Below are 11,807 nucleotides of genomic sequence, written 5' to 3'. Positions count from 1 at the left end.
TAACGGAATTTATTAGAGATTCATAATTAATCGCGTTCCGGTCCTATGTAATCATATTACATAAAATACTTTCATTCCAATAATCTCATTATTAACAATCTAGGATAAGATTGTTTCATTCAGAATGTAATGAACCGCATTAGTAATTTTAAATTAAAGATCCCAACTTTAATTTATAATTACGGAAAAGTTTAGATTATTTTATTTCAAACATTATCCTCTGCATATAACAATTATATATAATGTTTAAAATTACATCAAAAAATAATCTAGGGATTTTGATATTTATAAAACATCACATGTATGCAAAATAATATTAAAAAATTTCTCATTTCATTAATAATAAGCAAAATATTTACATCTTATTTGATTTGTGGACATATATCCCAACACTTCCTACTAGCCATGGAACGCCCAACGGTGATAAGAGCAAGTGGCAAACCTTTGCACTCTTTAGCAACAGCTTTAGCAAGGTGTGGTATAGTTGGATGAGAACTTAGAGCTTCTTCTCCGACCTTTTCCAAGAATAAATCCAAGGCCTTCTCTTGTTCCAAGCACTCTACACGAATGCACTTATCAGCCTCCATTTGGCCACACACCTCCTTGGAACGGGTTGTGAATATTACTTTGGAACCATTATGAATATCTGGAATAGGAACCCCGACTTTCAAGAGATCAAACTGCTTCCAGACGTCGTCTAGTAACAACACAAACTTTTTCCCTCGTAAAGTCCTGTATATCTTAATGGATCTTTCTTCTACTCGATTGGATTTCCACTCATCATCTGGGATTTGTAATCTGTCTTGAATAGCATCCTGAATTTTTGATATACTTGCTTCTTTGGATGCCACAACCCAGATGACTACGTCAAAGTCGTTTACCAACAAAACAAACTCATTGTTGATCCTCTTCTAAAGCGTTGTTTTTCCAACACCGCCCATGCCATACAAGCCAATGATTCCCACATTCTGGCTCCGAATGCATCTCCAAACCTCAAGCAAGGTCAAGTCCAAGCCCAGGGTTTTTTCCACGGGCATCTCACCCACAAAATTATGCTGCAACTTGGGAGCCACCAGTTTCAAATTGTCCTTTTCCCACAAGTTTTCTTACAGCATCTAGCTTTTTAGCCACTCCCTTGCCAAGCGCGTACCTAGACCAATAGTTCTTGGGACAACTTCCAAGACACTTGTTCTGGATTTCTTCATTACCCTTTTGCAGAATTTGATTCACTCCTTCCATGGCTTCCACACTTTCCAACCAGCCCTTCACTTGGTTGGTACACTGAAAGTCTTGTTCCACAGCAAAGTCAACTCTTCTCTTTACATCTTGGCTTATGTTTTTGAGCTCGTTCATGGCATTACTTAAAGAGGCAACATTCTCTTCAAGATGATGAACATAAGATATACGCTTGGCCGAGCAATCCCACAAGCGAATTCCAACGTCCAAGATTGGACTCACGCAATCCATGGCTCTTGTCGGAGCCTTTTGATCAAAACTGAAGAACAATGAGAAAAGGAAGAAACACTAGTTAAACAGTTGCAAAAAAAAAAAAGAAAAAAAAAGAAGAAGAAGAATGAAAGAATAGATGGTTTTGTGCATGTGTGTGATCCTGCTGCGAATAACTAATGTAAATAAACATGCTTAATTCTTCAAGTTGTTACAGCTTTACCCCGCTTAAGGAATTTCGTCATTGAAATTAGAGCTTACCACAAGATAAGAACATATGCGGTCGTACTGGAACTTTGGATGGCCCGTCCATGACCGCCCGAAAAAACTAATTTTGAGCTCGACGCCCGAACCTGCCCGCCTAAAATTTTTGGGCCGCTTGCCAGAGCTCGAGAAGGCCCATGGATGGGCTGCAGGCCTAGTTTTGGCTGCCTGAGCCCGGTCAGGCGGCCCAAGCCCACCCGAATGGCCCGAAAATTTTTTTTAATTATATTTTTTAATTTTTATAATATTGTATATATATATATATTATAATATACTATTATTTAGTAATTGTATTTGTATATAAATAATTATTAATTTATTTTTTGTTAAAATTATATAAAAACTAAAATAAACATTCAACACACATTATTAACACAATTTAATAAATTAATTTTGTATATTAATTTTTAAATTCGTAATTCATAATTAATTCGTTAAAAACCTTATTAAGAAAAATCTAATTGGGATAAAAACTTAGTAATAATTCGTTAAAAACCTTATTAAGAAAAATCTAATTGGGATAAAAACTTGGTAAGAAAAAAGAGTACAATCATTTTGTGACAAATTATAAATTTTACAAACTTACAAAGTCTAAATATACAATTACAATGTCGAAAGCAAATACATATTTACAAATTATAATTTAATTTGAAACTGAATGATTGTTTTCAAAATTAAATGTTAATCTATTAAATTCATTGATCCATTCTTGACTTGTCGGCGAAATTGTATCTTGTAAATGTTGATCGGCATGATCCCAATCCTTAATGCAAACCAAGGCTTCAATAATGTCCCTTCGCAATGCGTTTCGGCGTTCCTCAAGTATTCGTCCGGTCGTACTGAAGGTTTGTTCGGATGAAACAGTGGAGACTGGGATCGAAAAAATATATATTGCTAATCGAGTTAGGATTGACTAAGTGAATGCTCGTGCCCTCCACCATTGAACTAAGTCAAATGATTCTCTAGTACCGTCGACTACTAAGCTCTCACTGAGGTACGCCATAAGCTCGTTGAAGCCACCGCCGCAGCTGCCACCTGTTGATGAAGATCCAGTCTCAACTTCTATTTGAGTCATCTTCTTCTTCTTCTTCAACCCGAAAACATTCAAGAATGAATGCAGGGTTTTATCTTGTTTTTACGGTTCCTGTACTCCGGAGTTTGTGTTTCTAAACCTATTCTCATATTTACTATATATCAAAAATATTTTTGCCTTTATTGTTGGAAATTGGTCAGAACAATTGATGCCTAAGAATTCACCTAAGTTTTCTAAACCACTTTCTAAACCGTCTAATTTTAATTTAGGATCAAATATAGTACGAAACCATACAACAAAGGCAAGTTAGACCATTACTTTATCACTTAATCTAAATTCATCAATTACATTTAAAATTGTATTATATATTAAATCGGTGCTATGTGATCCTAAAACACATTTAAAACCTAATATTCTCTTATCTAAATCGAATCCTTTAATGTAATGTCCGGTTACAGCTAAATAATCTTTATTGGCGACGGTAGACCAAATATCTGCCGTTAACGCAACGCAACCGCTAGTCGAGTGTAAAAGGTTTATTAATGCTTCTTTTTCTTTTTTAAATAATTTTAACAAATCTTTCCTAAGAGTAATTTTTGAAGTGAACTGTGCATTAGGATAATATATAACTTTAATATATCGTTGTCAATTATGATGCTTTACAAAACTAAGTGGTCGATCTAATGTAACTATCATTCGCGCAACTTCCATACGATCTACTTGCAGATTGTATTTTCAAGTGGTTAGAGACCACCGGTTGCGCGATCAAAACATAATTGTGTTTGGCGGAGTTCGGCTCCACCGGATTGGCTAAGCTTTTGAAGACACTTTTCAAAATGTCTTCTCAAGTGTGTTGTATCGTGAATAGTGTCACATTGTAATTTAGATAAATAATATTTACACTAAGCTATATGTTTAGTGTTACCTTCATTGTCGATCTCTTCAATTGTGTCGAAGTGATCCCAAACTGTCGTGGTGCGCTTGCATTTCCTCTTGAAGGTTGCAACACTTGCAGACACAGTAGCACCTGCACTCGTCGCTTTTGCACGCCCACCACCATTGCGACCACGATCTCTAGTACGTCCATGTAACGACTTGCACCCCCACCTGGTATGATATTGTCCGCTTTGGGTGAGAAAAATGTGTGGGGGATGAGGGGTATTTATAGAGAAATTTTTGAGTTAAAAAATTGATTTTTTTCCTCCAAATTCTGATCCAACGGTTATTTTTTGTCTCGGCGGGTCAGGTTCGGGTTGAAAATCAGACAACGGTAAAAAGAGCGGTTGGATTTGGGCAGTTCGGGCTTCGAGTCGGGTTGGGCACCAATGGTCAAAATATATATCCGTTGGCCGGACTCGGGCTTCGGGCAAATCGGGCCGTTCAGGCCTGAGTGAAAAAATTCAAAAAAATTCCAGCGATTGACGGTGATATCACGGCGGCGGGCTCCAGTGAATTGTCCATTTTCGAGCAGGGATCACTTCAGTAGCCGTATGCACATAGCTTCAGAGCAGGGATCGCTTTCTGAATGGTCCTTAAGTTAGAAAACGATTAAGTGGAAATTAGCATTGGCTTAAACTCCAAGTTCGCAGGCAATTGTTGATATTTTGACGAATGGGATAGATTTCTCATCTCAAGCGTTTTAGCTTCAGAAAGATCAAAAAGCGTAGATTTGATGGGGTCTTGTTGATGGTAAAGAAATTTTGATAAGGTGCATAGCACGTGCCACAGAAAGAATTGATGGGTATTGCCTAGGTAACTTTCGACTATCATTTGAATTGATTTCTATGTATTAAAACAACACCTCTGCTAGTCTACAAAATTTTAAAATTTTTTGACGTTATTTTTATTTTATTTTAATTTTTAAAAACAAAAAATAGGGAAAATTTTAAAAAGTAGAATATTCATTAAAAAATAGTGCCGCTTATTGCATTAATTCTTAAAAATCACGTATTAATTTTAGAATGTAAAATAAATAAAATGTTAATTTTTGACTCATTCTGACCCTTGGGCGCCCCACTGCTCAGGCTGGGTACTTTTTGACAGCATTTTGTTTCATAATTCGAGGCCATTTTTTGCAGGCATGCTCAGAAAAATATAAGGATCGTGTCTGCAAAATTTAGAACTTTTTGACGTCATTTTTATTTTATTTTAATTTTCAAAGACGAAAATTAGAGAAAATCATAAAAAAATAGAATATTCATCAAAAAATGGTGTCGCTTGTTGCATTAATTCCTAAAAATCATGTATTAATTTTAGAATGTAAAACATAAATAAAAATTTTAATTTTTGACCTATCTTGGCCCCTGGGCGACCCATTGCGCGGGCCGAGGGCTTTTTGGCAGCGTTTTCTTTTTTCATAATTTGAGGTCATTTTTTGTAGGTATGCTTAGAAAAATGTAAGGATCTTGTCTCTAAAATTTCAGAATGTTTCGACATCGTTTTATTTTATTTTATTTTTCAAAGACGAAAAATAGAGAAAATTATAAAAAATAGAATTTTTTGTCGTTTTGTTAAAACGACGTCGTTTTCAAGCATCAGAAAAAATGACTTTTCGTTTTGTTGGTGAAAGATTTTTTGTATTTTTTAAAATGACGTCGTTTTGACGCATCAATAAAATGACATGTTGTTTTGTTTTTCAAAGTTTATTGTCAAAACGACATGTCATTTTGTACGTAAAAGTTTTTTCTCTTTTTGTCAAAACACCATGTCGTTTTGTTTGTGAATGTTTTTTGTAGTCTTGTCACTTTTTTGCGGGCACACTCAGAAAAATGCAAGGATCGTGTCTGTAAAATTTTAGAATTTTTTGACGTCACATTCATCGAAAAATGGTGGCCCTTGTTGCATTTATTCTTAAAACTCATGTATTAGTTTTAGAACGTAAAAGATAAATAAAAATATGAATTTTTGACCCATCCCAACCCCTAGGTGCCCCACTGCACTAGCCGGGGCCTTTTTGGCAGCGTTTTATTTTTTCATACTTTGATGCCATTTTTTGCAAGCATGCTCAGAATAATGTAAGGATCGTGTCTGTAAAACTTTAGAACTTTTTGACGTTTATTTTATTTTATTTTAATTTTTAAAGATGAAAAATAGGGAAAATCATAAAAATAGAATATTCATTAAAAAATGGTACCGCTTGTTGCATTAATTCCTAAAAATCATGTATCAATTTTAATTGTTGACCTATCCCGGCCACTTGACACCGTACTGTGCGAGCTGGGAGCTTTTTGGTGGCATTTTTATTTTTCATAATTCGATTTTATTTTTTGCACGCATGCTCAGAATAATGTAAGGATCCTGTCTACAAAATTTTAAAACTTTTTGATGTCATTTTTATTTTATTTTAATTTTTAAAGACAAAAAATAGAGAAAATCATAAAAATAGAATATTCATGAAAATATTATGCCGCTTGTTGCATTAATTCCTAAAAATCATGTATTAATTTTAGAATGTAACACATAAATAAAAATGTGAATTTTTGGTCCATGCCGGAAACTTGGCGCCCCACTGCGCGGACCGTGGACTTTTTGGCAGCGTTTTCTTTTTTCATAATTCGATTCCATTTTTTACAGGCATGCTAAGAATAATGTAAGGACCGTGTCTACAAAAGTTAGACCTTTTGATGTCATTTTTATTTTATTTTATATATCAAATTTGAGAATTAGGGAAAATCATAAAAAATAGAATATTCATAAAAAAATGGTTCCGCTTGTTGCATTAATTCCTAAAAATCATGTATTAGTTTTAGAATATAAAACATAAATAAAAATGTTAGTTTTTGACTCATCCTTGCCCCTGGGTGCCCCACTACGCGGGTTGGGGCCTTTTTGACAGCGTTTTCATTTTTCATAATTTGAGGACATTTTTTGTAGGTATGCTTTAAAAAATGTAAGGATCTTTTCTGCAAAATTTCAGAATGTTTTAACAACATTTTTATTTTATTTTTCAAAGAGGAAAAATTGAAAAAATCATAAAAAATAGAATTTTTTGTCGTTTTGTCAAAACGACGTCATTTTTATCATCAGCAGAAAAATGACATATCGTTTCGCTTTTGAAAGTATTTTTTGTTTGTTTGTTAAAATGACGTCGTTTTCAAGCATCAGAAAAAATGACATGTCGTTTTGCTGGTGAAAGTTTTTTTGTATTTTTTAAAACGACATCGTTTTCACGCATCAATAAAAACGACATGTTGTTTTATTTTTCAAAGTTTTTTGTTGTTTTTTGTCAAAATGACATGTCATTTTGTAAGTGACTTTTTCATCATTTTATGGATAACGACTTCGTTTCTTGTCATCAGAAAAAATGACAAGTCGTTTCATTTGTGAAATTTTTTGTTATTTTTTTCAAAGCGACGTCGTTTTGCCTCATCAGTAAAAAATGACATGTCGTTTTGTTGTTTTTGTTTTTTTTTTCAAAATGACATCATTTTGCCGCTTCTGAATAATGACATGTTTGTGAAATTTTTTTGTCGTTCTTGACAAAACGACATGTCGTTTTGATGCATCAATAAAAATGACATGTCGTTTTGAATGTGAAAGTTTTTTCTCTTTTTGTCAAAATGACATATCATTTTGTTTGTGAATTTTTTTGTCAGAAAAATGTAAGGATCGTATCTGCAAAATTTTAGAATTTTTGTACGTTGTTTTTATTTTATTTTACTTTATTTTTGAAAGGCAAAAAATATATAAAATCATAAAAAATAAATTATTCATCAAAAAATGGTGGTGCTTGTGGCATTAATTCTTAAAAATCATGTATTAGTTTTAGAATGTAAAAGACAAATAAAAATATGAATTTTTGACCTATCTCAGCCCCTGAGCACCCCACTGCACTAGCCGGGGTCTTTTTGGCTGAGTTTTTTTTTTTTTTTCATAATTTGATGCTATTTTTTGGAGACATGCTCAGAATAATGTAAGGATCGTCTCTGCAAAATTTCAAAATTTTTTATTTTATTTGAATTTTCAAAGACGAAAAATAGAGAAAATCATAAAAAATGGAATATTCATCAAAAAATGGTGCCGTTTGTTGCATTAATTCCTAAAAATAATGTATTAATTTTAGATTGTAAAAGATAAATAAAAATGTGAATTTTTTACAGATCCTGGACCCTGGGCGCCCCATTGCGCAGGCCGTGTGCTTTTTGGCAGCGTTTTCTTTTTCATAATTCGATTATATTTTTTGCAAAGATGCTTAGAATAATGTGAGGATCGTGTATGTAAAATTTCATACTTTTTTGACGTCATTTTTATTTTATTTTATTTTACAAATTCAAAAAATAAGGAAAATCACAAAAAATAGAATATTAATCAAAAAATGGTGCCGTTTGTTGCATTAATTCTTTAAGATAATGTATTCATTTTTATAATGTAAAACATAAATAAAAATGTTAATTTTTGACTCATCCTTGTCCTTGGGCGCCCCACTGCCCGTGCCCGGTGCTTTTTGGTAATGTTTTTTTTTTTTTTTTTTCATAATTCAGGCCATTTTTTCAAGGCATGCTCTGAAAAATGTAAGAATCGTGTCTATAAAATTTTAGAACTTTTTGATACCATTTTTATTTTATTTTAATTTTCAAAGACGAAAAATAGAGCTAATAAAAAAATAGAATATTCATCAAAAAATAGTGTTGTTTGTTGCATTAATTCCTAAAAATTATGTATTAATTTTAGAATGTAAAATGTAAATGAAAATGTGAATTTTTGACCCATCCCGGTCACTTAGTGCCCACTTCGCGAGTCGGGCACTTTTTGGCAGCGTTTTTTTTTCATAATTCAATTCCATTTTTTGTAGGCATGCTCAGAAAAATGTAAGGATCGTGTTTGCAAAATTTTAGAATTTTTTGACGTCATTTTTATTTTATTTTAACTTTTAAAAACAAAAAAATAGGCAAAATCATAAAAAATAGAATATTCATAAAAAAGGTGTCGCTTGTTGTATTAATTCCTAAAAATCATGTATTAATTTTAGAATGTAAAAAGTAAATAAAAATGTTATTTTTGACTCATCCCGACTTTTGGGAGCCCCAGTGCGCGGGCTAGGTGCTTTTTAGTTGCGTTTTCTTTTTTCATAATTTGAGGCCATTTTTTGCAGGCATGCTAAAAAAAATGTAAGGATCGTGTTTGCAAAATTTTAGTACTTTTTGACGTCGTTCTTATTTTATTTTATTTTTTCAATTCAAAAAATAAGAAAAGTCATAAAAATAGAATATTCATCAAAAAATGGTGCCACTTGTTACATTAAAACCTTAAAATCATGTACTAATTTTAGAATCTAGAACCTAAATAAAAATGTTAATTTTTGACTCATTATGGCCCCTGGGCGGCCCATTGCGCGGGCTGGGTGCTTTTTAGCAGCGTTTTTTTTTCATAATCTGAGGCCTTTTTTTGCAGGCATGCTCAGAAAAATGTAGGGATCGTGTGTCCAAAATTTTAGAACTTACTGACGTTGTTTTCATTTTATTTTAATTTTTAAAAACGAAAAATAGGGAAAATCATAAAAAAAAGACTATTCAGCAAAAAATGTTGCTAGTTGTTGCATTAATTTTTAAAAATCATGTATTAATTTTAGAATGTAAAACTTAAATAAAAACGTTAATTTTGACTCATCCTGGCCCTTGGGCACCCCACCGCGCGGGCCGGGTGCTTTTTGATAGCGTTTTTTTTTTCATAATCTGAGGCAATTTTTTGCAGGCATGCTCAGAAAAATATAAGGATCGTGTCTCCAAAATTTTAGAACTTTTTGATGTCATTTTTATTTTATTTTAATTTTCAAAGATGAAAAATAAGGAAAATCATAAAAAATAGAATATTTATAAAAAAATGACGCCGCTTGTTGTATTAATTCCTAAAAATGATGTATTAATTTTAGAATGTAAAACATAAATAAAAAAAGTGAATTTTTGACCCATCCTGGCCACTTGGCGCCCTATTTCGCGGGCCGGGGGCTTTTTGGCAGCGTTTTCATTTTTCATTATTCGATTCTATTCTTTGTTGGCATGCTCATAAAAATATAAGGATCGTGTCCGTAAAATTTTTGAACTTTTCGACGTCATTTTTATTTTATTTTAATTTTTAAAGACGAAAAATAGAGAAAATCCAAAAAAATAGAATATTCATCAAAAAATGGTGCCGCATGTTGCAAGAATTCCTAAAAACCATGTACTAATTTTAGAATGTAAAACATAAATAAAAATATGAATTTTTGACCCATCCCGGCCACTTCGCGCCCCACTTCGCAGGTCGCGGGCTTTTTGGCAACATTTTTATTTTTCATAATTCGTTTCGATTTTTGCAGGCATGCTCAGAAAAATGTAAGCATCATTTCTAGAAAATTTTAGAATTTTTTGACATAATTTTTATTTTATTTTGTTTTTCAAATACAAAAAATGGAGAAAACCATAAAAAATAGAATATTCATCAAAAAATGGTGCCGCCTGTTGCACTAATTCCTAAAAATCATGTTAATTTTAGAATGTAAAACATAAATAAAACTTTTAATTTTTGACCCATCCTAGCGCTTAGGCGACCCTCTGCGCGGACCGGGGGTATTTTGGCAGCGTTTTCATTTTTTTTTTGTAAGTATCTTGTCTGCAAAATTTCAAAATGTTCTAATGTCATTTTTATTTTATTTTATTTTTCAAAAACGAAAAATAGAGAAAATCATAAAAAATAGATTTTTTTTGGTCATTTTGTCAAAACAACGTCATTTTTATCATCACCAGAAAAATGACGTATCGTTATGCACTTGAAAGTATTTTTTTGTTTTTATTAAAATGACGTCGTTTTCAAGCATAAGAGAAAACGACATCTCATTTTGCTGGTGAAATCTTTCTGTATTTTTTAAAACGACATCGTTTTGACGCATCGATAAAAATGACATTTCATTTTGCTTTCCAAAGTTTTGTCTTTTTTGTCAAAACAACATGTCATTTTGTAGTGACTTTTTCGACGTTTTATGCAAAATGACATCGTTTCTCGTTATTAGAGAAAATCAACATGTCGTTTCGTTCGTGAAAGTTTTTTTTGTTTTTTTTGAAAGCGATGTCGTTTTATCTCATCAATAAATAACGACATGGCATTTTGTTGCTGAAAGTTTTTGGTTTTTTTTTTCAAAACGACTTCGTTTTTCCGCATAATAACATGTTTGTGAAATTTTTTTCTCTTTCTTGACAAAACGACATGTCGTTCTGATGCATAAAAAAAGATGACATGTCATTTTGAATGTGAAAGTTTTTTTTTTTGTCAAAACCACATGTCGTTTTGTTTGTGAGTTTTTTTGTCAGAAAAATGTAAGGATCGTGTCTCTAAAATTTTGATAATTTTTTTTTTTGTTTTTCAAAAGCAAAAAGTATAGAAAATCATAAGAAATAGATTATTCATCAAAAAATGGTGGTGATTGTTGGATTAATTCTTAAAAATCATGTATTAGTTCTAGAACGTAAAAGATAAATAAAAATGTGAATTTTTGACTCATCCCCGGCTCCCTACTTTACTAGCCAGGGTCTTTTTGGCAGCGTTTTCTTTTTTAATAATTTGATGCCATTTTTTGTAGACATGCTCAGAATAATGTAAGGATCGTGTCTGAAAAATTTAATAACTTTTTGAGGTCGTTTTTATGTCATTTTAATTTTCAAAGATAAAAAAAATAAGGAAAATCATAAAAAAATAGAATATTCATCAAAAAATGGTGCCACTTGTTGTATTAATTCTTAAAAATCATTTTTTAATTCTAGAATGTAAAACATAAATAAAAATATCAATTTTTGACTCTTCCCAGCCACTTGGCACCCCACTTCGCTGGTCGGGGGCTTTTTGGCAGCGTTTTCATTTTTCATAATTCAAGTCCACTTTTTGTAGGCATGCTCAGAAAAATGTAACGATCATGTCTGCAGAATTTTAGAACTTTTTGACATCATTTTTATTTTATTTTAATTGTCAAAGATGAAAAATAGAGAAAATCATTAAAAATAGAATATTTATCAAAAAATGGTGACGCTGGTTGCATTAATTCCTAAAAATCATGTATTAATTTTAGAATGTAAAACATAAAAAAAAATGTAAATTT

At 32.0% G+C, this 11,807-nt stretch overlaps 1 protein-coding gene across 1 annotated transcript; it reads right to left on the bottom strand.

Moving 5' to 3' along the window:
• Nucleotides 1–362: 362 nt before the first annotated feature.
• LOC21402389 (probable disease resistance protein At4g14610) lies at nt 363–1,467 on the bottom strand. Its single transcript, XM_024174707.1, has 2 exons — nt 1,111–1,467; nt 363–911 (listed from the first exon to the last, which is right to left on the bottom strand). The coding sequence occupies exons 1-2, from the start codon at nt 1,465–1,467 to the stop codon at nt 363–365; spliced, it is 906 nt and encodes a 301-aa protein (XP_024030475.1).
• Nucleotides 1,468–11,807: the final 10,340 nt, after the last annotated feature.

Source organism: Morus notabilis, unplaced genomic scaffold, assembly GCF_000414095.1.
Source record: "Morus notabilis unplaced genomic scaffold, ASM41409v2 Scaffold151, whole genome shotgun sequence".
NCBI classification, from domain to species: Eukaryota; Viridiplantae; Streptophyta; class Magnoliopsida; order Rosales; family Moraceae; genus Morus; species Morus notabilis.
The sequence above is the reverse complement of the archived record's forward strand: the minus strand, read 5'-3'. Positions and strand labels throughout refer to the sequence as shown.

Excerpts from the sequence above, each read along its gene's own strand:
- LOC21402389 (XM_024174707.1), bottom strand. The coding sequence starts at position 1,467 with ATGGATTGCGTGAGTCCAATCTTGGACGTTGGAATTCGCTTGTGGGAT. Across the intron at positions 912-1,110 it reads TGGCTAAAAAGCTAGATGCT|AAGAGGATCAACAATGAGTT; the intron begins GTAAGAAAACTT and ends ACAACGCTTTAG.